This window comes from Dermochelys coriacea, chromosome 4 (genome assembly GCF_009764565.3).
Source record: "Dermochelys coriacea isolate rDerCor1 chromosome 4, rDerCor1.pri.v4, whole genome shotgun sequence".
Lineage (NCBI taxonomy): Eukaryota > Metazoa > Chordata > Testudines > Dermochelyidae > Dermochelys > Dermochelys coriacea.
This window is the reverse complement of record NC_050071.1, coordinates 41,858,062-41,883,362: the sequence shown is the minus strand read 5'-3', so window position 1 is coordinate 41,883,362 and position 25,301 is coordinate 41,858,062. Positions and strand designations below refer to the sequence as shown.

The 25,301-nt window shown below is 40.7% G+C and overlaps 1 protein-coding gene across 2 annotated transcripts in view; it reads left to right on the top strand.

The window, feature by feature from the left end:
- TRPC3 (transient receptor potential cation channel subfamily C member 3) overlaps positions 1-25,301 on the top strand; it is a 62,195-nt gene that overhangs the window by 8,174 nt on the left and 28,720 nt on the right. For both annotated transcript variants that reach the window (XM_038399363.2, XM_043514035.1), the window contains exons 2-3: positions 5,370-6,141; positions 15,844-16,029. In XM_038399363.2, coding sequence (XP_038255291.1) covers positions 5,370-6,141; positions 15,844-16,029 — 958 coding nt within the window. The remainder of the gene's footprint in view (positions 1-5,369; positions 6,142-15,843; positions 16,030-25,301) is intronic.

Sequence of the window (25,301 nt, the reverse complement as noted above, 5' to 3'; positions counted from 1 at the left end):
TTTGCCCTACGTTACATTTGTTCATCCTGTTTGCTAGTGAAGCTTTTAAGTTCCTTGAAACAAAAAGCTGTACACCTAGGGTTTGTCTAAACTGCAGTTGGAGACATGATTGGAGCTTGGGTAGGCATATCCGAGCTACCTTTAATCTAGCTAGCACAACTAAAAATAGCAGTGAAGCTTCAGTGGCAAGGACCCGGGCACAGGCTGTACAAGCCTTCCTGGAACCTTGGGTGCATACTTGTTGCTAGCCGGCCCCAGGATCTGAAGAGCAGCTCAGTTACTGTCCCTGGTTTGCAGGTGGAAGTAGGACTGTGTCTTCACCTTCCTGATTCTGAATCTCCCCACTGAACAGCTTGGTTATTCACGCCATGCATTGGAAGGTAGAATTTACTTATAAACTAACATTACATCTGTCTAAGAATGCATCGGAGTCAGGAGAATCTCAGTTTATTTTTGTAATTGTTTTTATCCTTCATAGTTACAAAGAAAAACTTGAATATGTGAACCCTAAAGGCTGACAAAACAGAAGGCAAATAAAAAGAACCAAAACTATATTAAATATTGTGACTTTTTTAAAGTCAGTCTCATAATTTTGGGAAGGGCTAACTTGATTTTTGAATGCTTTGGATTGCCAGTACTAAATGTGGGATAATTACAGCGCAATCAAAAATGCAAAGCTAAAACTTCAATTATTCAAAATATTTCATAAATTCCTTGGGATTCCTTTTAAAAAGTGATCATTAAATTTGAGAAGTGGAGATTAGAAAAGGAAATAGCAGACTATCTGATCCTCCACTTCTTACTTTGACAATTTCAACTGACTTCAGGAAGATCCCTAAATTTGATGAGAGAATTGCCTGGATCTAGCCATTTAGCTATGTATTCTGGCAATGTGGTACCATACAAAATTGCTAGCTCTTGATTTTTTTCAGAAGGTCTGTCAATGCTTTAGTTAGTAAAATACCAGCAACTTTCATTTTATGTATTTTGAAAAGATATCTCATCCATGTCATATCGTCTTGTCATAAAATACATTGATAAGTACATCTTTCTTATTGGCAAAACATACTCCACATTGTGCCTTTGGAAGGATGTATCTCCTCCAAAGAAACCAAATGAGTCTCTTTACTCTAGCAGTGGGTTCTGAAAGAATGATTTATAGAATGGGAAATAAAAATGTACTGAAAAAATTGTACTGAATATTTGAGAAATGAATGGTATGTTAAACACTTATTTCATAAAAGATAGGTGGGTTGCAAAGCAAATTGTTAGAATCTCTTTAGATTAAGGATTAATCATAAAATAATTTGTTCTGTCTTTATTTGCTGTTTAATAAAATTATAATAAAAATATTACAATATATGAGAGCGATCCTCCCCAGAGGTACCATTACATCTTTGGAACAGAAAGTTGGGTAGAAACTAAGCAGCATGTCAAATATTCGTTATGATCTTGTTTAAATAGCCTTTTTATATTTACTATATTCTAATTTTTATTTGTGATTTAAGGACAAGAGGGTGATATCATACTGACTGTTCATCACCTATACTCCACAGTCAAACCTCTCTCAAAATGCTTTCACATGTAAAATATGCCTAAATCAGTTCTGAACTTAGCACGAAGTCACAAATCCTCTTTGTAATGCAGCTTTTCTTTTTTGTAGACAAAGTATAGACGTTCAGGAGCAAAGGATAATGGATGTGTGTTCTTTGGCATAGCTGTTTGACATGTTTCAAAAACTAGATTTCTCTTTTTGCATAGACTACATGGTAGTGCCACACAAGTCACTGCTGCTATACAATACTGATCATGCTTGAACATTTAAATAAGATAAAATTATTTAATCATCGGAGAGGCCTGCCAATTAATATTGTAATATCACCATCCAGATTGCAATGAAACAGCACATTTGTGTTAGCTAAAATATCCAAGGGCTGTACCAGTGTGCTTTCAGGATGCTTGTAGCTTTCACAAAGTTATAAAGAGTTTGTTTTGCTCAATATATTATGGACTGTTGCAGACAGCTGCAACAGCAGCATCCCTCCTACATCATGAATGGAATGTTTTATGCAGAATAAAAATCTTTGGGTCCAAAATGACTGCATCTTATAGTGAATTCCCACTGAAGTCAAAGCGAGTTCTTTGTACCATGGCAGTACAATCCAGTCAGCAGAGAACGCTATTAAGAAGGTTGCATTGTCAAGCACTCAGATGTTAGGAAATGCCCAAATTAAGGTTGTCTGTTTAACCTTAATTTAGCCTCATGTGCATGGTGATGCAGTCTTTAATTACATCATCACATACTATTTTTTTCCATAGGACTCCTGACTCATTCAGTGCATAAAATGGACTGTATTTAATAAACAGCTATTTAATGTTTTATTTACTACTTGTTGTTCAATGTATGGCCCAAAGCCTTATTTAATATACACTATTCTGCTCTGAAGATGGAATTAATTTCCTCATGGGCTTTTCTATGGCACTTATCACTATAGTATGCAGGTGTTTCACAAACATTAATTACTTTTTCACAACACCCTTGGGCAGTGAGGGGATATTGTCCCCATTTTAAAGGTGGGGAACAGTGGCAGAAGGAGTTTAAGGTCAAAAATATCCACTAAGTTTAGGTGCTCAAACTGAGCCACCTTGAATATGACTTTCACAGTATTTAGTATATCTTTCACTTTAGCTGTTCAAAGCATTCTTCATATTTAGCATTCTGTACATCAGACTTCATGGTTTCAAGTCAGGCACCAGAAAAAGAACGTACAGCTAGTGACCACTTGTGAAAAATTTGGCGTTAAGTGTCTTGCCCAGCATCAGATAGGAACTCAGTAGCAGAGGCAGGGATAGAATCCAGTTCTCCAGGGCAGCATTCAACTACCTTAACCACGAGACCCCCCCGCCCATTTGCTTCCAGTCATCCCCTGACTCAGTCACCTTCCAATTTCTGCAAAAAAACAAAACAAAACAAAACAAAACACCACCAGCTTCCCTCACTACACAGACCTCATTGATCCCTGGAGGTTGTCCATTCTGTGCACTGAACGAACCAGAGGTCTTGGGGGAAAATAGTATATGATCATATAATTAAAGATGCTATAATGCCATCTTTCCCACCTTTCATCCATTTCTGGCTCCCACTCTCCCTATCTGGACTCCTCATCCTAGAATATGCTCCAAGCTCCTTGCCCAGCCAATCCTAGTTCCAGTCCTCTTCCCCCAGGTTTCTCATCCAATCTGACTTCTTGCCTTGCCACTCCTCTCCTTGCCAACTGGTTCCCACACCCAGCCTGGTTACTCATCTAATCTCAGTCTACTTCCTGCCCACCAGGCTCCTCATCCCAGTCTCCTTGCTCAACCAGTCCCAATTTTTCCCCAATCCGTCTTCCTCTGCACTGGTTTCCAGTCATCGTCATGCTCCCCACAATGGTTCCCAGACTGTGTCTCTTTGCTGAGCCCAGTTTCTCTGCCTCTCCCCCATAACAGCTCCCAGTCCCAATCTACTCCGTCCAGCCCTGCAGGTCCAGCTCTTGTCCCATAAGCATTTGTGTCAGGCAGCTTCGTCCTCGAGGCTGCCTGGGCACGAAGAGAGAGAGCACTGAGCACAGGAAAGACAGTCTCTGTGCTCTCAGTTCCTATGCCCAACCCCATTTGGGTTTGCAGCAGCCAAGAACAGAAATTTCAGGGAAAGTCCCACTCAGCCCCTGCATCTCTGGGCCTGAGCCTGCTCAGTACAGATAGGATCTTAAGAGAATTAAGCTGACTAGCAAGAATTTAGCTGCTAACCTGTCTCTACTGAGCTTGTGAGAGCTATTTTTAATAGCTTATAACTAGGTTTGGCACAGTTACATTTGTATCAGTAAATGTCACTTTTGCTGTACACACACAAACTAATGGAAAAAACACTTCCATGGGCAATAATCAAAAATTACAGATAGGCAAATTAAGAAAAATGTGGCTTGAGAATTTTTTAACGTTTGATTTAAGGATATTTACTTTGTGTATTTTGACAATTTGTGTTTTAACAGTTATAAAGCTTTAACTTTTTGAATCTCAATGTCAACTGTCATTAAATAATTATGCTTTGAACCCCACATACACATAATTTCCCAGGACTGTGAAAATTTAAATTGATAAAAATAAAAAATGCTTCAAATAAACATTGATATGATCTGTTGAAATTATAAAATAAAATTGAATTCTGACAAGGCTAGTCATAACTTAGCTAAATGTGGGTGACTTTTCACAGGAAAAGCAAAAGGCACATCCCTGACACTAAGGCCACCCCTTTACAAATTTCAAGTGCCTGCTCCAAGGCATGGAGACTCCTACAGCAGCTTCTAAAAATAATTCTTACAAACAATTCATTAACATGGGCAAAACATTGTATTTTCCCCTAATTTTATGTCTAGAAATAGCTGAACCATTTTCTTAAACTTTCCAAAATAATTCAGCTTGAGGGAGACACCCACCATGGAAAATTTAAGCCCAAATGGTTAAAGTTTGGCAGAATTATAAACAACTGAAAAACAAGGTCTTATAATGGGAAGCATTAATACCTTAATAACAGATGGTGCTGCCAGCCACAACTAAAATAAAAACATCGCTTACAGTGAGGGAAGTTATTTTCTGTTAATAGATATCTACTTCATTAATAGCTGTCATACAGTAAAATGGCATCATTGGAGATAACTTTGTGACCAGCAACAATGGGTCAAATAATAAAGTCCTCACTCTCTTTTTACTTAGTCTTTCCTCAGGCAAAACTCAGATTGAAGTTAGTAAGGGCTGAGTACAGTTTTTAAAAGTTGGCCAAACACTGGTAGTGGTGCATGCTAAAAAAGTGTAATTGGTGTTGTCCAGTCTATGTGCAGAGATCACCAGCTAGGGTCAGGAAGGAAAGTTTTCCCCACTTACAGAATTGCATGTGGTGCAAGGTATCATATGGTTTGTTTGTATGTTGCCTTCATCTAAACTATCAGGTCTGTGCCACTATTGTGGGGAGGATACAGGACTTGATGTTTCCTATGTGTACCTAGTGAATGTGCTTAGAAAATATTTTTGAAAGGAAATGATGTTGCACATAAAAATATTTGACCTTGGTCCTTGAGGAGAAATGGGCCTACAGGAAATGAGTCTGTGAACACCTTTCAGTTGTGAGCAAGGAGACAATATAAGGGTCTGTGACCACTCCTCTACCAAGAAGCCTTTTCTGTGCAAGGGTGAAAGGCCAGGACAGAGGGAGACACAGGCAGACAGCTGGGCAAATGACACAAGACAAAGGAGAAAGTCATCAGTGTTTATAGCTGGGGAAGAAAATGACTGCTGTAATAGTCTACAGTTATTTTATCTTTTCTGCTTATTAGGTCCATTGAAGGAAGCCCATCTCTGAGACGTATGACTATGATGAGGGAAAAGGGAAGAAGGCAAGCTATTAGAGGCCCAGCATTCATGTTCAACAACAGGGGCACAAGCCTCACTGCTGAAGAAGAGCGTTTTCTGGATGCAGCAGAGTATGGGAACATTCCCGTGGTGCGCAAAATGCTGGAGGAGTCAAAAACTCTAAATGTCAACTGTGTTGATTATATGGGCCAAAATGCCTTGCAGCTGGCTGTAGGGAATGAGCATTTGGAAGTGACAGAACTTCTGTTGAAGAAGGAGAACTTGGCGCGAATTGGAGATGCACTGCTGCTTGCAATCAGCAAGGGGTACATCCGGATAGTGGAAGCAATTTTGAATCATCCCGGTTTTGCAGCAAATAAGCGGCTGACTCTGAGCCCCTGCGAGCAGGAGCTCGAAGATGATGATTTTTATTCCTATGACGAAGATGGCACCCGCTTTTCTCCAGATATCACCCCCATCATTTTAGCTGCCCATTGCCAAAAATATGAGGTTGTGCACATGTTGTTAATGAAAGGAGCGAGGATAGAAAGACCTCACGACTATTTCTGCAAATGCAATGACTGCACTGAAAAGCAAAAGCACGATTCTTTTAGTCACTCCAGGTCGAGGATAAATGCCTACAAAGGCCTGGCTAGTCCTGCTTATCTGTCCCTTTCTAGTGAAGACCCAGTTCTCACAGCTCTAGAACTCAGTAATGAGCTTGCCAAGTTGGCCAACATTGAAAAAGAATTCAAGGTAAGGGTTCTTTTTTGTTTACCTCTTTTTTTTTTTTTTTAATGTTGACTTTACTTGTAACTTCATCAGATGCTTGACATTATTTCCTGTATTTTATCTTTTGAGTTACAGTTGTTTTATTTATATTGTTCCTTTTGGTTCTCGATATTTTGAATGCTCATTGAGTAAACCATTAAAAAGCAATTTTGCTTGAAACAAAATTGCTTTTTACAATTAATATGTGTCAAGAGCAACAGAAGAAGTGCCAGTGTGAGCATTACTAATCCTACAATGGATGGGAAACAATTTTATTCATTGTAACAAATAATAACTGTTTTTGCTAAAGTATGTTCTCTAGGGGTAATATTATCTGAGCATCAAGCAGCAAAATTACACTTTTCTTTTACACAATAATGACTTTGTTTCCATTTTTTATTCACACACATTTTAAATGATGTTTTCTACAAATTATGAAGATGAGGTGATTGTTGTTTTATCATTGGACAGTCACTTTTTTCAGGAGTGTATTTGTCTGCCTAGAAATGTATTTGTCTGTTTACATATGCAGTCTCTTTTATTCTCTTTTTGACTTGTATGTTTTAGTTTCATTGTACACTAATTATTTTGAAAATCTCCGCATCTCTATTAGGTAATTCGTGATTAGACAATGATAAATATTACCCATTGCTGCCTCTTCATGAGGTGCAGTTCCCTGTAACACCTCAGAATGTACACTCACAAAAATCAGCTGTATGGTTGAGGCTACACCGCATTAAAAAAAAGCCTGGATCAGGGAATGACAGATTGTAAAGAGAGAGTAGTTATATAAATGACGTATCTAGTTGCAGCAAAATTTTTAATGGGGTCCTTCAGGGTCAATGTTGAGTACTGCTTTGTTTAATTAACTTCTTCATACATGATGTGAAGGAGGGAAAAAGACTCATTAATCTTTGCAGATCACAGCCAGCTGTAATTTATTACAAACACAATGGAGGACTGAGAAGAAATACAAGTGGATCTAAAGTGGGTGGGGGAAAACGGGTAGGAATGAAGTTTCATTTGGACAAAGAATAAATGTATTCTTCTGGACAGGAGTAATCTCAAATATTGTTAGATAACAGAAGCGAGGTAGAACTAGTCAGAAGGAAAGCTTTAATGCTGAGAAAAACCTGCATGTGGTTATGAGATAACCTGAACAGAATATGAGTTTGTTCTCCAGGAATGGCCTGCACCACTGACAGAGGATAATGCAAAAGCAAATATTTTATGATTAGGGGCTTGATTCTGCACAAAATTCACATGGGCTCTGCTGCCCTTACTCCAACCACTGTGGCACTTATTCACGTAAAACTCTACAGTAAGGGCTGCAAGACCTCGAGGTTCCTTATAGCTTACACATCCTATAGGTTCCTTCCATAAGGTTCCTTATAGTCTACACATCCTAGAGCTTCTTTTAGTATCTTCCTTACCTCAAGAAAGGAGCTGCAATTACAGAAATAACATACTGTCTATTCTAAATTTTCCACAGCACCTGTCCAAATTATATTGCGGTAGATCAAATTATGTCTTTATTTCCACTGAAATATATTTGTCTGGGAAAGGATTTGGCAGAGACAGAACTGAAAAATGAGAGAGATTTTTTTGCCAAATAGGGACTATTCCTCCAAAACAGAGACTGTTGACATATATGCTCCACACTATGAACCGTAGTTACCTGCTTCACATGCAAATCATTATTGATGGAAAAACAACAGCTGACACCAATTTAGTATTTTTTTTTTAAACCATGGACTATTTTCCAAATGAGCCAGGATCCCGTCTTCCAGAGTTGTGTGTACATGCTGATGACTCATGTCTTTTTAAATAATATTTCAATGATCAGAACCATAAATTTAATGCCTTTTTCTGGCTCTTCTTAAAAATCACTCTTCTACTGGACCAACACAGCAGTAAATCTTATATGCATGTGTTTTACATTAATTATGATTACACTAATGCTCAGACCTCTGTTAGACCTGGGTCCCCTTGTGCTAGGTGCTATACAAATACGTAGGTAAAAGACAGTCTCTGCCACAAAGAACTAAATTAAGATAAGACATAGGTGTGTGTAACAAACAAACGTTATCATGAAGATGCAGTCATGCAAAAGCATACAGAAGCAAACCCCAACATCAGCAGAACAGAATTCTATATGATATAAACCCAGTGACAGGGAAACCCCAAAGGTTCAGAGTTTGGATGCATTTGAAAGGCCAGATGGTGAGAATTATACCACTGCTGTGTGAAGTGGGTGATATGGGTTCAAATGACCCCATGAGGAGTACTGGAGAGATTATGCTTCAGGTCAAAGGCCATTCAAGTCAGTCTGCTGCCCCAGGCAAAACTTCAGAGTGTTGCCCCTTTCCTACTCCCTTAGAAGTTTGTGGCAAGAACCCATTCCCCATCCGCCCCCTCTCCCCGCAACCCTTCCCCAGATTCCTCCACCCCCAATGGGGCCAGAGACCATCACCCCCTGCAACGCCGCTCTGGAACTGCTAAGCTCAATCACAATGGGACCTGGGCCACCTTTCAAATTGCTGGTAACCAGACCCCCAAGGTCCTGCCCCTGCTCCACCTCTTCCCAACAGGCCCAGCCCCTTCTCCTCCAAGGTCCCACCCTCATCACTCACTGGATCATCTCAAGGAGCCTGGCTGCAGGTAGGAGGTGGCCCCAGCTGAGCCGACCCTGCACGGATTAATGACGCAGCGCCTCCCTCCATCTGCTCTAACCGGACTTTTGGTTCAGGTGCCATTTAGGGTTGCCAAGCCATCTTTTCGACTGGACTTTCTGGTTGAAAACCGGGCACCTGGCAACCCCAAATGGCACCCAGATGGAGAAGCCTAAAACCGGACTGTTCGGGTAAAACCTGGACAGGTGGTAATCCTACCCCTACTCTAAACCCCCAGCCCGCACCCCACCACAGTCCCCCACATGTCCATCTCATACAAGCCCATATTCCCCTGCCTGCCTGTCCTGCTGCTCGGTGAACATTGGCTCCATTCATGGTCCAAATCATATTACTTGCAATAAAGTCACGAGAGGGTTGCAATAAATTCCATGAGGGCTGCAGGCAGGGCTGCCAAAAGCCTGAGGGTTACACAACATGCCATGCTGGCAGCCTTGGAGCTAGAGCTGGGACTGAGAGAGCAGCCTGTTAGCAGATTTTTTCTGTACCTCACTTGAATCCATTCTAGGTTGTTTACCCATGTTTGTTTGGTGCAAGCCCAAGTTGTGACACTGTTAAATAGAGCTGCCTTTTCTATAAGGGTCTTCTGGCATGAAGCTGAGGTTCAAGGTGAATGGCATACTGATTTCTTGCTATGTACTGCCATCGCACTCCCATCCACTATGATGGAGTGTGGGCTGTAGTCCTCTTGTGCTCCCTCCTCTGGAATCATCATGGGGGATATCTAGGGATTTCAGTTTTCAGCTTCAGTCAAAAGCAACTAATAACACAACACTGACCATAATTCTTCCAAGATTTGTTTTTAAAATAAAGACACAACCCCCTCTCATGCCTAGACAACACCAAGATTCATTTCAACAGAAATTCATGAACTGTTCTCAAAGCCTATGGTAAATTGCAGCTTGTCTCATTTCCTGTTTGCCCTCTCTTCATTTCACCGTCTGGTTACATGTAGCAGCAGGAGCAGCTCAGTAAGCAGCTTTGGGTGTGGTTCCCTACAGAGTGGTAGTGTAGGATACACATTTAATGAGGGGCTATTTAAAAATGTTTTGAGCTAAGTTTCCAAAAGCAGATATGCTTAATTGAGTGTGCACTGTTGTGTATGTGAAAAGCCCAGTGTCGCTGCATAACTGCTGATTTGCAGAAGAAAATCCTGATGTACACATGCAAATCAAGGTTTGCACGAAAACAGTGGAGTTTGCATGCAGTTTAGTGGACCAAGACCACTAGACTTGGTCTTGAAAATTAGATTTTTAATGGGGGATAAAAGTTAGTGTTTGTTTCACTGCTAATGAAACTGATTTCTTCTTAAATGCATGGAATAAGAATTCAAAGGAACCAATGAAACCTGATTTTTTTGGAAGTTACAAGACACTAAGGTGGCCAAATACAAATACTGAAAATAGAAAGAAAACTGAAGGCTCCTAGGGATATTTGACTTCTTTATCTCTTCCCTACTTCCAACTCCTCCTTCTAGTGTTTTCCTTTCCACTCCTCCTCTGCTGCTTCTGGTGTGTCCTCTTTATTGCTGCCAGTGTGGGTTTCCACTTCTTCTTGCTCCTGTGGTGGGATTTTGCCTCTTTCTTCCTTTTCAAGTTCCCCTATTTGGGATTTCCCCTTTCCTCGTCCTTTCCCTCTCTGCCCACTCCCTGTGGTTCCCCCATTTTCTTTCCTTCTGTGGGGTTCTCTTGTCTTCTACCTCTACGTAGTTCTTCCTCTCTCCCTAATCCTGGTTAAGCGAGGTTGGTCTCAGATGAAACTGCAGATGGCTGTCCCTGGATGTCAGCAGAGGGAGAAAAAGCAATAGCATGAGCACCTTGCAGCCCCAGCAGCAGCATGCACTCCTAGAGGCCAGAACAAGAACTGCAGCAATTCCTCCCCAACTCCAAAGTTCTCACTGATAGGGTTAGACAACAAGGTTCAGGATAGAAGTCAGAAATTCCAGATTGTCCCAGACAAATCAGGACTGTTGGCAAGCATTGAAAAACAATCATACCAAATTTTAATCTTTTAAACCAGCTGATTAGATTCTCCTCTGTCAGGAAGATACAACAGCCATGATTAGGTCTTCAATAGCATTTTAGAAGCTTTAGAGGGGATTAAAAGGAAAATAGTGATGCTGAGAAAGATCTTGCTGTGACTAAGTCATGATACTCAGAATATGAATTTTGCTCCAGCAGTGGATTTGCACCAAATTTGATGTTTAAAAAGCTTTTCTGAGCAATGTATCTGCTCAAAAAGAATGTTTAGAAGTACAATGACAGGAAGCAGTAGTCAATGTGATGGATGAAAAACTAAATGTGCAAGAGTCAGGAAACTTTAGCTCACGCAGCAATCACACCCCATCCCTCTTTTGTATAGGTAGGACCTAATTCTCACTTACATTAAGTCCACCTTGCACCACTCTGGCAATGTAAAGGGATCTTAGAATGAATATAAATTTATAACCACTGTGATGTAGCCTTGATGTAAATGAAGATCAGTCCCACAGTATTTTGTATTATTGCATAAATTGTTAAATTGATGCCTAAATATGTATATGTATAATGTAGCTAAGTGATTGTTTCAGTGGAGTGAAACTGAATTTTAATTTCCTATCTTTTTTCTTTTATTTTTCAAAAATACCTTTTCACTAACAGCTTTTTTCATTAAATATCCATGTTCTTTTAAGAAAAAAGAAAAGCAAGTGAATGCTTAGATGGTAACGGAAGTTGTATGAGCTGCTTGTGTGATACACTATTTTATTTTCAGATTAGAACTCCTTTATTTCTCAGACAATTTCTTCATTTAGTGAATCCCATATTCACCACTCAGATTTATGTAATCTACATCAATAAAGGCATTTTAAAGTACAAGAAAAAGCCTGGTCAGTTTTCTTACAATTAAATTAAATTGTATTCATGCAAGGACAAAATTTGGACCTAGCTGCATAAAAAAAAAAGTCATTTGGATAACTCAAAAAAGCCAAACTACATTTTGCTAAAAACTTTAAAAAAAAACAAAAAACAAAAACAAACAAAAAAAAAACAGCATTGAACAGAGAATAGGACTAATTAATGTCAGAGCAGAGACTGATTTTTCCTAAAAAAATTATAAGTGCCAGAAAATAGAACTTAGGATGACTGTGATTCCTCTCCCATCAATATAATGCTATTACTGCTGGCGATGAGGTTTTATGTAGGTGCATCCTCCCACACACTATCAGTTGCAGGATCTGAGCCATAATTTGTGGCCTTATGTTTCCTGTATGGCATGCTGGGTAACAACATGAGAGGACTCCATGTTTCTAAAACTAAAATGCCTTTTTATTAAGAGAGCTACGTATAGAGATGCTGCAACTGCAGCTAGCTTTGAACCTAGGGTTGCCAATTTCTATTTGAACAAAACTGACACCCTTGCCCTGCCCCTCTTCCAAAGCCCCGCCCCTTCTGAGGCCCTTCCCCTTCTGAGGCCACACCCTGCTCACTCCATCTCCCCTCCCTCTGTTGCTTGCTCTCCTCACCCTCACTCACTTGTTCATTTTCACGGGGCTGGCTTGGGGGTTGGGGTGCAGGAGGGGGTGAGGGCTCCAAGTGGGGCTGAGGGCTCTGGGGTGGAACCAGGGCTGAGGGGTTTGGAGTGCAGAAGGGGACTCCAGGCTGGGGGGTGGAGCCAAGGGGTTTGAAGTAGGGGAAGGGGCATGGGTTCCAGGGTGGGGCAGAAATGAGGGGTTCAGGGTGTGGGAGGGGGCTCCATGTTGGTTGAGGGGGGATGGAAGTGAGGGTTCTAGTTGAGGATGCGGGCTCTGGGGTGGGGCTGGGGATGAGTGGTTTGGGGTGCAGGAGGGTGCTCCGAGCTGGGGTCAGGGGGTTGGGTGCAGGTGGGGTGTAAGTGCTTTAGCTAAAGGTGCAGGCTATGGGGTGGGGCTGGGGATGAGGGGTTTGCGGTGGTGGAGGGTGCTCTGGGGTGGGACCGAGGGGCAAGGTGCGGGAGCGCATGGAGCCCCCTGGCTGCCCCTATGACTAGGAGCCAGAGCGGGGACATGCCGCTGCTTCCGGGAGCCTGCTTTAGCCCTGACGACCAGACTTTTAACAGCCCAGTCAGTGGTGCTGATCAGAGCCACCAGGGTCCCTTTTCAACCAGTCATTCCTGTCGAAAACTGGACCCCTGACAACCCTAACTGAAGCCGTATCCACAGTGACTGGCTTCTTGGTGCCTCCTCCAAACTCTTCTCTCTTGCAACCTGTGCTCCTCCCTCCAAATTCGATGCAGGTTGCTACTCCTTATATTATTAACTAAATGTTAAGTGTTAATTTCCTTTCTTATGTCTGTTCTTTTAACTCCAAATGATTCTGTCCCTGGTGATTAATGTGCTTTCCTTTCCACCATTTATATAAATGCCTATTTAGTAGTAGTGAAAACGGTAGCAACTGTCTTTAAGTAGCAAATTATTTAAGGGAAACCTTTCAATTTCTTAATTACTAATAAGCAATGCTTTTGTTTTTGAAAATAGTACATATAAATACTGTATAACATAGAATATCAGGGTTGAAAGAGACCTCAGGAGGTCATCTAGTCCAACCCCCTGCTCAAAGCAGGACTAATCCCCAATTTTTGCCCCAGATCCCTAAATGGCCCCCTCAAGGATTGAGCTCATAACCCTGGATTTAGCAGGCCAATGCTCACATCACTGAACTATCCCTCCCCCCAATTTTTGTTTTTTTAAAACATTGGTCTGTAGAGCAATTTTCCAAAACATATTACAAAATGCTAATTCGATTAAAGAATTAACAAAACTAATAGCAGAAGGGGTAAGAAATTGAGGAGCTTAAGCAAGGGAAGAGATATGTTTGCAGATGTGCAGACGGTAACACTGAGATATACAAGAAGGATTTTCCAGCTGACAGGAGTTGCAGAGAGGAAGAGTGTTGAGAAGATGGAGTGTGTGAAAAGAAAGAATGCCAGTGCTAGATGAAGAGAGAATAGTCAGAGTATGTGGAGACAAAGGATTCACATCGGTCCTTTTATGGCCTATAGGAAACTCTAGCTGAAGCAAGTGCATGGAGGGTTTTAAAAGAAAAGGGAATACAGTCTTGAATTGGGGTCCTGAAATGAATGATGACTAGTAGGATTGTTTATGCAACTGATGGGATCATATTTCTTTGTACATGTGGGAAGATGGCCAACTGCGTCTGTATATGAGGGAATCAAGCGCTGGGTCTTGGCGAGGCCACTGAGGAAGGTGTTAGAGAAATCAAGGTGAGGAGATGAAAGCATGAATGAAGATTTCAACAGAAGTGGAACTGAGATATAGGCATGCATGGCTAACGTCACGGAGGTGATCATAGTCAGATATGCAGACATAGAAGTTTGCAGAAATAAGATTCAAGGTTAGACATCACACTAAGATTATGTACAGAAGTTGGATCAACAATATTGAGATGCAGCCACAAATTTTTTGTGAAGACAAGCAAAGAGGGTGGACAATTTCAGATGGAAATTGTTAAAGATGTTGACACATATGAACAGTGTTAAAGTAGCAGCTACAGTTAACAGATGACTCAGTGGGAGGAGGTAAATAGAAAAGGGTAGAAGAGTCAGCAATGTGCTATACACTGCATAGAACAGGGGCTTATGCACAGAAAAGCTGTCACTGCAGCACCCTAGAAATAATAGGTTGACAGGTATAAAGGTGGGATCTCAACACACCTGCATAATAATGGGTGTAGTCCAGGAGAACAGAGTAGCCCACAGTATCTAAGGAAGCAGTGAGGTCACAGAGAATGAAGAGAGTCCCAGAGACAGCGGAAAGAGAGAAGTATATAACTACATACAATTGAGAGATTCCCATGCTATCACCAGCACTGAACCCAGACTGGGAATGGACAAGGATATTGTGGTGCAAAACTGGAGAGATGAAAAAATGCTACTTTTCCAAGTGCTTTTGAGAAAAAGAGAAGTTAGGACTATGAGGCCCTATCTATGCCGTGAGGATGGAGGCAATGGGCAGCTGAGGTAAACAGGTTAGAGCACTGTTCTAAACAACAGTGCCTAGGCAACCATGTTTAAATTGTGTTAAATTACATTTAAAAACTAGTTCAGATAACAGTGTTAATTCCCAGTACAGAGAGCTTTAAAAAGAGTCTCTGAATCAAGGGAAGGTTCTTTTAAGAAGGTGGGCAGATACTGACACGTTTTAGAAACTTGAGGAAGGTAATAAAGACAGAGCAATTATTGACAGTAATGGTAGTGGAGGGAGAAACAGTGGTGGAAAATGAACAGATGAGAGGAAAGGGCAGGGTATTAACAAGGTAGATAGTTTTGTGAAGGGACTGGTTCGTATCAGACATATGCAGGAGGTACATAGAAGAGAAGGGAGAGGAAAGGAAGGGAAAGGTATCTAGGGAGGGCTGGAGAAGATACTGTTACAAATTATGGCAATTTGGAATTTCTCACAAATACTGGGGAAAGGATGGGTGGGGGAGAGGAATAGAGGAAAGAAAAGAAAAGTAAGAACAAGGATTATCAGCACCTTTAGCAATGATGGAGGGAACAGAAATTAGATCTTGCAGCCCAAATGGCAATGTCCGTAGAATGTATCTGGCACTTAAATATACGTTGGCATTTTTTGCAGAAGTAAGGTTAATAAGTCCAGGGTTCTGGTCTCCAATTTGAGCAATTCCATTTTACCATTGAAATTTCCTTAGCACTTTCATTTTGATTCAGGATTTTTCTTCACTTGTCCTAAACCTTTGTGTAGTATTATAGTGCACCATTAAACAGTTGCCACCTCAGAGGTGGTCTGTTGCCTTTTAGTAGAGAGTGAAATGATTGTAATATATAATATAGTATTATATACATTTGTAAGATACTTAGAGATTCACAGAGGATGTAAAGTGCAATATAAATATGACACTATTAAGCTTTCATTAATTTGTCCATGTTTCCTTACTGTCAACCGTTAAGCATACCCATCCTGTGAGTCAAGGGCTATTATTTTTTAACTCTTCCTTTTCAGAATGACTATCGCAAGCTGTCTATGCAATGCAAGGACTTCGTGGTTGGTGTCCTTGATCTCTGCCGAGACTCTGAAGAGGTAGAAGCCATTCTAAACGGGGATTTGGATGCTGAGCCAGTTGAAACACAGAGGCACAGAGCTTCCCTGAGTCGTGTCAAACTAGCCATTAAGTATGAAGTAAAAAAGGTAACTATGTAACCAGCACTTTCAGACAATGTTGTATGTGAATGCATTGTATCATATTCTGCATGTATTAATGGACTGACCATAAATTGTCTTAAGACAAAATATGTGGGCCAGATTTGCAGCAGGTGTAAATTAACACACACAAAAACCCTCCAGTTGAGCTATGTCAGCGTATACCACCTGAGAATTTGGCCCTGTATTTTTAATTACAGAAATAGCATGAGCCAAAAAGATGACATAGTTTACACAAATTACAGTGGGTGAAATCCTGGTTTCATGCAAGTCAATGGAAGGGAAGATTTCAATGGGGCCAGCATTTCACTCCGTTAATGTAGCTATGTGCACGAGTCTTCTTGCCAATCCCTGTGATAGCATTTTAATCAAAAGTGAAGGCGATAGCCACAACAGGATTTCTATCATTAAAGGGCTATTTTGTTAGCATTTTTTTAAAAATGTTATTTACTTGGTACTTGCAGTATTGGAATTGATCAAATAAATTATATCATAACCTTCCTGGAAAGTCTTGCATCTACATACAGTTTTCTTTTTAAGGAGAGCCTTTATTTCACTGCTCTGAAAGAGAACAGATTTCAATTATTACTCTGTTTCTTTAATCATATTTTTGAAAGCGTCTTATTAGCACCCAACAGCTCATCTGCAAATGTGTTGCTGTTAGTCAAGCAGCCCTATAGAGAAAATTTCTGTCTGACTTGATAGTGTCTTCTGTTTAAATAAATCAGAGTGAGTTCAATTCTGGAAACAGGTACTTCAGTTTTATGGCTAGTTAATCAATTAGTTTATTCATATGTTTTTGTAAATACTCAAAGCACAGTATATCTACAGTAGATACCAATGACAAAGATTTTTTTTGCCATAAAAATACTTTATTCTGTGAAATGAATATTTTTTACAGCCAGAAATACAACTCTTTAGAATGCAACTGATTAGTTAAATGTTTATCTGTTCATTGTATACAGTGAAGTTGTAGCTGTGTCAGTCCCAGGATATTAGAGAGATAAGGTGGGTGAGATAATCTCTTATTGGACCAGCTTCTGTTGGTAAGAGATATTTTTGAACTCTTAAAAGAGCTCTGTGTGGCTTGAAAGCTTGTCCTCTCTCACCAACAGAAGTTGGTCCAATAAGAGATTACCTCACCCATCTGGTTTTATCAATTCATTATTATGTAAAGAAATTTTTCCATGTATAGTTATCTTGTTCTTTCTCCAAGGTCCCATTAGGCCAACACATACAATAGTTAAAATGGTGTCCTAGCAACACATGCAGAAGAAATATAGTGGCACCTATATTTTATTTATTATAGGACTTACGCTGATGGTTGTGTGTAGAAGCAGGATAAAATCACCATTACAAAAATACTGCTATTTAATTTTTTTTAAAAAAATCCTTAACCATCATATAGTTTTGTAAAAGTGAAAGAAGATGCTCACCACAGATATCCTTTTCTGGTTGGGCACAGGTGTAGCAAGGCTACTTCTTCTCTGGCACCGCCCCTGGTGACAGCCACTCCAACCCTCTGCCTAGGTCATACCTCTCTGTCCCCCCCTTTTGCAGTTATATAAAGAGTCCTAATGGGGTAGCCCTGTTGGTTAGGTGATAGGCCTTTAGGATCTTCCCTTGCCCAGATTCTCCCCCATTAGGGGTAGGGTTTATGCCTTCTGTCTTCCTGGGGGTAGGGGAACCTGGGCCTGCCCTTTCTAAGTCCTGTGCCCAAAAGAGCTATACTACTGCCTCCCTGGATCACTTTCTTACCAGTCCCCTCTTTCCCAACAGGTAAAGTAATAAACAGTAAATAACTGACCTCAAAGGTAAAGTCTCAGATCTTCTGAGTGTTGCAAGTCTCTCCCTTATGGCTCTGATATAGTTTCTGCAACCAGAGCCTCAGGCAACAGGACCTCTCTCACTACTCCTTCCCAAGAGCTCAGAGTGCAAGTCAGTTCCCTTCACTGTCTGCTCCTCTATTAAGATGGCCTGTTCCCCTTTTGAGCTCCTCCTCCAGCTGTGTGTGCTCTGCAGGTAGGATGAGCAGCTGGGGCCAGAGCAGCTACTTAATCCCCTTTTTTCCAGGCTAGTGTTTGCACAACCTGTCATACTTCAAAACTGGGGAAAACCAAGATAATTCTTGGCAAACTTCACAATACTTGACAGGTTTAATGATGGGAACAGGAACATCTTTCTCTAGATCAGTGGTTCAAAGCTAGCCAATATTAACATGGTCTAAAAGCCTAGAAGAGATTGGTAGAGACTGAAAGTTCTTTAGCATCTGCTGTCTTTTCAATGCTTGGTTAAATGAGCTGTCTTTGTAGTCAAATCCCAGTAGACAAGCATCTTCAATGCAAAAATCACCATCACTATGGTATTTTTCTTAGCATTCTCAGCAGAGAGAGAAAGAAAATTGCTCAATCTCAATATCCATTCAGTCTCCTCACATCCAGTTGAGGAGCACATTAATAGAATGGCATGGAGTGCATGTTTCTGTGCACACACTGTACTTGTTCTGTAGATAAATTAAAGTTTTTAGATCTAATCTTGGGCCATTCCATTGGCACAACATGGCCCTAAACCCAGTGAATTGGTGACCACAGTGACCCCAGAGAATCTGTGCTAGTTATGGAGATCCTCGGGTGGGGTAAAGTCACCGTAGTTATACTTATGCCACTCCCAACAGCTGGCCAGGACAGAGAGAATGACAAGGAGAAAGAGGGCATGGCCAGGGAATCTCCACCCTGGGGTGGGGGTAGGGGCAGGGGTGGGGGGGCCTTGGTGCTGTAATAGCCTCTTGGGGCCATTGGTAGCTGGTGCAAGTTGTAACAGCTGTCACATTGCAGAGCAGATTTGGGTTTGGGGGGCTGCAAAGGGTACCTTTACCCTCAACTTTGTGTTAAACACTTCTTGGCTTCACACAAGGAAGTGGGGTAACATTTTGAACACATAAGTGAGGCACTCCTGAAAATTTCACCCACAGTCCTTAGCCTTCCATATTTCTGTCTGGATTTCTGAGTTCGTCTACAAAAGATAAGTGCACTTCTGCAAGACAAAAGTACAGCCAAGCATTGCTAGGACTGCAGGTCCGTGTGATAATTAATGAGAAAAAAGCCCCATTTTTAAAAAAAAAATGGAGTTAAAAGCTAACGTCCTCAGAAGTGCATCGTGTGGGAAATGCAGCTCATAACTCTGACTATTTAACAGAGCTCCTACACGTAATATCCTATGCACTACATAAAAAAAAAAAATGTAGCCCTGCTCCAGAAACCGGGTATGATTTTGAGGCTAATGATCAAGATGAAACTGTAGCCTCTCAAATAGCACATGTCCAAGGGAAGTAAAAGCCAGGAGAGTATAATTTTTAGTATAACTAGACTGGCTCACCATGCTAAGGAGTTGCTGCAATGCTGTTTGTCCTTCCTTATTGTATACTAGCTATCTCTGCATTTAAGCTGCAAACAATCGCAAATAAGTTGCTCTCAGTGGGCCAAATCCTGCAGTTTTTATTCAGGCTAAACCCACTATAGGAATGTTCAACTGAAATCAATGGGAGTTTGGCCAGAGTAAGACTTAAGGATTTGATCATAAGGTGTAACTTCTAATAGATAATGGAGAAGATTCAGAGTATATATATATTTCCCCCCTCTGTTTTCTTCCTTTTTAAATTTCAGCCAAAATGTCAAAATATGCTAAGGCCTGTTCCTTTTAGGGACTGTGACATTGCATGACTCACTATGCAGCACCTCCTGCTGGCTGTCCAGGGAATTAGCACTGCACCTGGTGGCATCTTGCCCATTGTCACCTATGTTCCTGGATCCACATCACTCCCAGGACCACAGTATCCTCTTCAGTGACACTGCCCTCTGGCTTTGCCATGCTCCCACCCTTTCAGGGGGACCCACAATCACTGTCCAGCCACTCCACTCAGTGGCAGTCCACAGTCTGGTCACTTCCTTCAGTGGCTCCAGCTCCCTCTTTGCCCTTGCATCAGAGCCTCAGTCTGCAGATCCCTGCAGTTTGCCAGGAGCTGCCTTTAGCTCCCTGGGTCTCTAGCTGCAGCACTGCTCTGCCCATGGTGCTTGCTGCCCTCCACCTGCAAGGTAGCCAGTCCTCTCCTCCCTTCTCAAGCTCTAGGGAGTGACTCATTCTGCTTTGTTCTACAGCCCTTCTTATATGGGCCAGCCCAGCCCTGATTGGCTGCTCCTATAAGCCCTTCTGTGATTGGCTGTCTCCTGCGCAGCCTCCCTCAGGTAGCTTTTAACCCCTTTTCTGCCAGTGTGGGGCAGATACCCCATCACAGGGACTTAAGACAATTCATGAGAATGTTAAAATTGAATGATGTAATTCTATAATTACATCTACTCATACAGAAAAATAGACATGTATTACAACTTGCTTTGTTACCTGAATTTTCAGTCAGTAAACTAAATGCAAACTGAATAGTGAAATATGGTTCTCTGTTAATATCGACAAGATGTTAAAGTAAAAAACAGCTATATAAAATTGGCTTATCAGATCTGGCCTCTGTGCCTATTCAGAGTTCAATGGGAGTTGGATTGGGCCCTAAAATAGATATATGTAATGAAAGATGAGGCGGGATGTGGGTGTGAGAAATGAGATAGCAGAAATGCAGAAGGCACCAGTGGAGGGGATGATGTGGTTGGAAGAGAGTTTGAGATGTAGCATCCTGAAGAGATTGTAGGGGGAAAACTGAGAAGATGGAAGCCAAAGAAGAGATTGCAGTGGTGAGGTTAGAAATGATCAAAGCATGTATTAAAATTTTGGTAGTGGATCCAGTGGGTTTCAGAGCTGTTATAGGAGAAGTGACAAGATTTGGTGAGGGATTCTTATCTTCAAGGTGCTCTATGATCTGGGCCCAGGATGTTTAAAAGACCATCTAAAATGCTAGGATGAAGACTGTGGTCAACAATTATGCTCCTCTGGCACAACAAAGCCTTCTCTAGTAAGAGTTGTCTGTGTGGGAGCCAGAGCTTTATTTGGAGGTCCCTCCCCCTGAAACTGTGGAATGAACTCCCCTAAGATCTAAGGACCATCACAAACCTCACCATTCTCCACTTCAAGGGCAAGGCACATTTCTTTGACCTTGGCTTCTCTAACATAAATATGTAGCAACATGTATATTTATAACAAAACCAAAATTATCTAAAATCCTATCTGAACAAGACACTCCACTGTACATGCTTCCCCCGGGAAAGGATAGGAGAACAAACAACAAATGACAGATGTGTAGTCATGTTGCTTAATGCACTACTGGAAAGTGGTCAGACACTGTGGTGATGATCATGGTTTAAAAACCTATATAAAATAGAATAAAGGGGAGATAATGCAGTTGTCAATGGTTAAATTCACCTCTAATCTCCTCTTGGCAGCTCTTTCATCTGCTTCCTGAAGGGAACTTGCATAACCATTGACAGTGCTCTCTTCCCCACTTGGTCCTTTCTCGTGTCTGTGAATAAATAGATAACATGGGCAGTTTTTCTCTTAGTGTCAAATCAAAATGCTGCGAGACTATTAGCAACAAGCCTACTGGGTGGCTAAACTTGGCTGTGGATGCACCTTAGAAGCATATTAGAGCTGGAGGACTTCACTCTCCAGGACCAGGACCTCTGTACCTCCCTAGCTTAGTAACTACTTGAGTAGAGGGGCTGTTTTTTCCCAGTCCCCCAGATATTTGGGGTGGGGCAGGTATTACTTCCCCTTCCCCCAAGATTTTTTAGGGCTGGCTTAAATATAGTTTTGGAACTAGAAGTAACCTGTTGACTTCAGTCTCTCTTTGCTGCTCAAGGTGAACCTGCAGCTTCCTGCTGGGTGTCCCAGCTTCTCGATCTGCACCCTGCTGGTGAACAATGGCTCGATCAGTGCAAAGCATGGGGCTTATTCTTGCAAAAGGAAAGAGCACAAGAAAACTAGAACTCAAAACAAGCTAAATTACAAATAAAGTAATATTTGTGTGTTTATTTTTTTCAAAATGGGCCAGGTTGCTAATTAACTCAGGATGACCCTCACTTTTCTAAGTGGTGACGGTTAGTTAAGAGTCCAGATGTACATTAAGCTCTTAATGACTTTTAGCTTTTGATCTGCCATTCCACTGTAAGCAGAAAATGCTTTAATATGTGATTTAGTTGGCACATGAGTCACATACCAGCATATTTAGAGAATTTTCTTTCTTGCAAAGTGGATTAAAAGATGAAGATCACTTCCCTGTTTAAAGCCACTGCATCAAATTAACATTTTCTCCCTCAGAGATTAGCGATTTCCTTGTCTTCATTACCTGCCTCTTGATTTAATTTTTGTTCAGAAGCCTGCCCTATTTTACTATAAGCATTTTTAAATGACATTTGACATTAAGTGGAAGTTAGCTTGCAAGAGAGTGGCAAGTAACAATGAGTGGTACCTTATGATCTCAACAGAGAACAAAGAACAGTAAAGTGGATGTACAGTGCTTACATTATATTTATTTAGTTTGAGGAACTTAGTTCAAACTGCAAAATGCAGTTTGAACCAATCTGTCTGAGCTACATAGAAAATTAGCTAGTGTTCATACAGGAGTCCTGTATGGTGTTATCAGAACAATTTTAAAAAATTGTGAAGACTCCTATAATTTTCTAATTTAGTGGCAAGTTATCACAGATTGGCAGGATCTGTGCTATGCCCCAGTTTTTGTATAGTCTTTTGGAGGAAACCCTTTAGTTTGCCTGACTCCCCAGGGGGTCTTACTCTTCTTTCAGGATAGGCCATACAGCCTCACCACCTCCTACGCAGAGCTACTGGGCTCCAGTAGTTTTGCCCAGTGAGTCCAACTGAGAGAGACTCCTGAGAGAGACTTGTACACTCTTCGGGGACTAGTAGTGACATCCAACAGCATTTTCAAAACAAGATTTATTAGTGAAGTGGAAAACAGCATAGGAAGTCCTTAGGTTAGCATAGAGAAATGAAGGTTAAAGCATAGTCCATTCTGGTCAAGCCACAACTCACCAGCCAATCTGTAGTGAACTCTATTTTCAGGCTCTGTCTCTCAGACTTCCTCTTTAATCAGTCCCCAAGTGTGAGAGAGCTCAAGTTTCTTCCAGTGCCCACACTTATCCCCCTCCCCCCCACCTCATACATCCTAGTCCCTTCTTTTCAAGGTGGGGGTCTCTGCTCAACATCCCTCTTGAGAGTGTCAATCCAGGAGCCATAGGAGCTTGCATTGTCTCTTTAGACCCCTTATTGATCTGAGATGGTTTTGGCCAGTTTCTTAATGATTTTATTCATTGCACCCAGACAGGGAGGTAACCTGTGTCTCTTAGTCCACTCTGAGATCAAACTTAATCCTTTTCTCCCAACTGGGTAGCAATATAAAGTATGGGGGAAACTGAAATATTTTAAAATATTCTCACTTTGTTACACAAGTATTGGCCAATTTGACTACTTTATAAATATTACAAAGTAAGCATACTTTGCTCTTGTATAGTACTTCTTATCTTTAAAGTGGATGGCAAACATTAATTGAATTGTCACAACACCGTGTGAGACAGTCTGTCTCAGATCAATGCTATTTATTATCTTCATTTTACAAATAGAGAAACTGAGGTTAAAAGTCAGACTTGCCTTGAACTAGAAAAGGAATCAGTGTTAGAGCAATGAGGATGCTCTTACTTTTGTGCTCACCCTGCTTAGTCTTGTGCACAACTTCACACCACTCTCTCACTATGTGGTGGTCTTACTGTACATCTTCACAATAATATAAAACACAAAGTCAAGGTTTAAAAATTAGGGCTAAACAAACCCACTTTTAAACAAAATCAAAACAAAACTGATTTTAATAGACTAAAGCTTAAAAGTTATCAAAACAAATGCAAATGTCTTTCTTTTACACTACATTTTCTATTTCTTATATCAGTGTTTATTTGTAATAAATATTAAAATGGAATTAAGTACAGTACTCCACTCAGAGTTAGTCACAGAGTAAGTCGCTTGTCTTAATGTAGAATTAACTTTTGGTGAATAACCTTCTCTATGTATATGTGAATCTTTCACTGATGCTAATGAAATTAATGTGTGCATGTACCTGCTTGTTGCAGGTAAATATAATGTACCTGAAAGAAGAAAGATCCCTGTACATTAACAGGAGATAGATCCCATAGGATGTCTCAGTTTTGGATCTAAACCTTTCATGTATTATTTCCATTAAACTTTCAGACAGCCAGAAAAAAAAGGCTGTGGAAACTACAAGACAGTAAACCTTGCATGAATGATAGCATCTGACAAGCAACCCAGTGCTGATGTTGTATTTATTAATAACAGTGATAATTATTAGCTAACTGGGAGAAGCAAGTTCCTACACTCAACTTGATAGTATTTCTCTGTCTGTCTGTTTCTGTCTGTTGTTAGCACACTGATCGCTTCACTTGTATGCTGTACATCTTTGCCTCACCTTTTGTCTAGTTTTTGCCTTTTTTAGATTCTAAAGCGTAAGGGTGGAATTTTCAAAAGCACTTAGAAATGGCATGGGAGTTTTACTATTCACCTCAATGGGAGTGAGGCCAGCACAGAAGGATTTGAAAATCCCATCCCAAATGTATACATTTGAGTCTCTGGAAGTTAGGCAAGTAAACTCATTATTCAGGCACCTAAATAAGTGGCCTGATTTTAAAGATTTAGAGTTAATGGAAGTGGTGTATACTCAGCACCTCTGAAAATCAGGTCACTCTTATTTAGATGCTTAAATGTGGATTTAGGTGCATAACTTTAAGCACTTAAGTTTAAAAATATTGACCTGAGATCTTTTATAGCAGGTACCACATCTCCTTATGTGTTTGTCCAACATGTAACACTAAGGTGTCCCAATTCTGATTGGCGTTTTTGAGCACTACTGCAATCAAAATGAACAAATACAAATAATGTGCACTGGTCACCAAAAATAAAAGAAACCTCCCATATGAGAGATTTGTTCAAAATCAAATGATCTATTGTAACTAACAAGAACAAATTTTATTATTTAGTTAAAACATACACCTCTCAGATCTCATTTGAGCCTCTGTAAGGTGTTGTTATGATGTCAACAGCTCAGTTAAACTAGTACATTAATAAATAAATGTAATTATAGCATAAAACTGCATAGTGGTAACAATCTCTATATTCAGGAACCTTTCAAGTTTTAAAATAATACAAGAGAAAGCATCATTTTTGAAAGACCATCAAACTATGCCATTTAGTAGTCTCTTTCAGCTAAGATATTGTTGAGGTCATGAATTTCTGTAAGAACA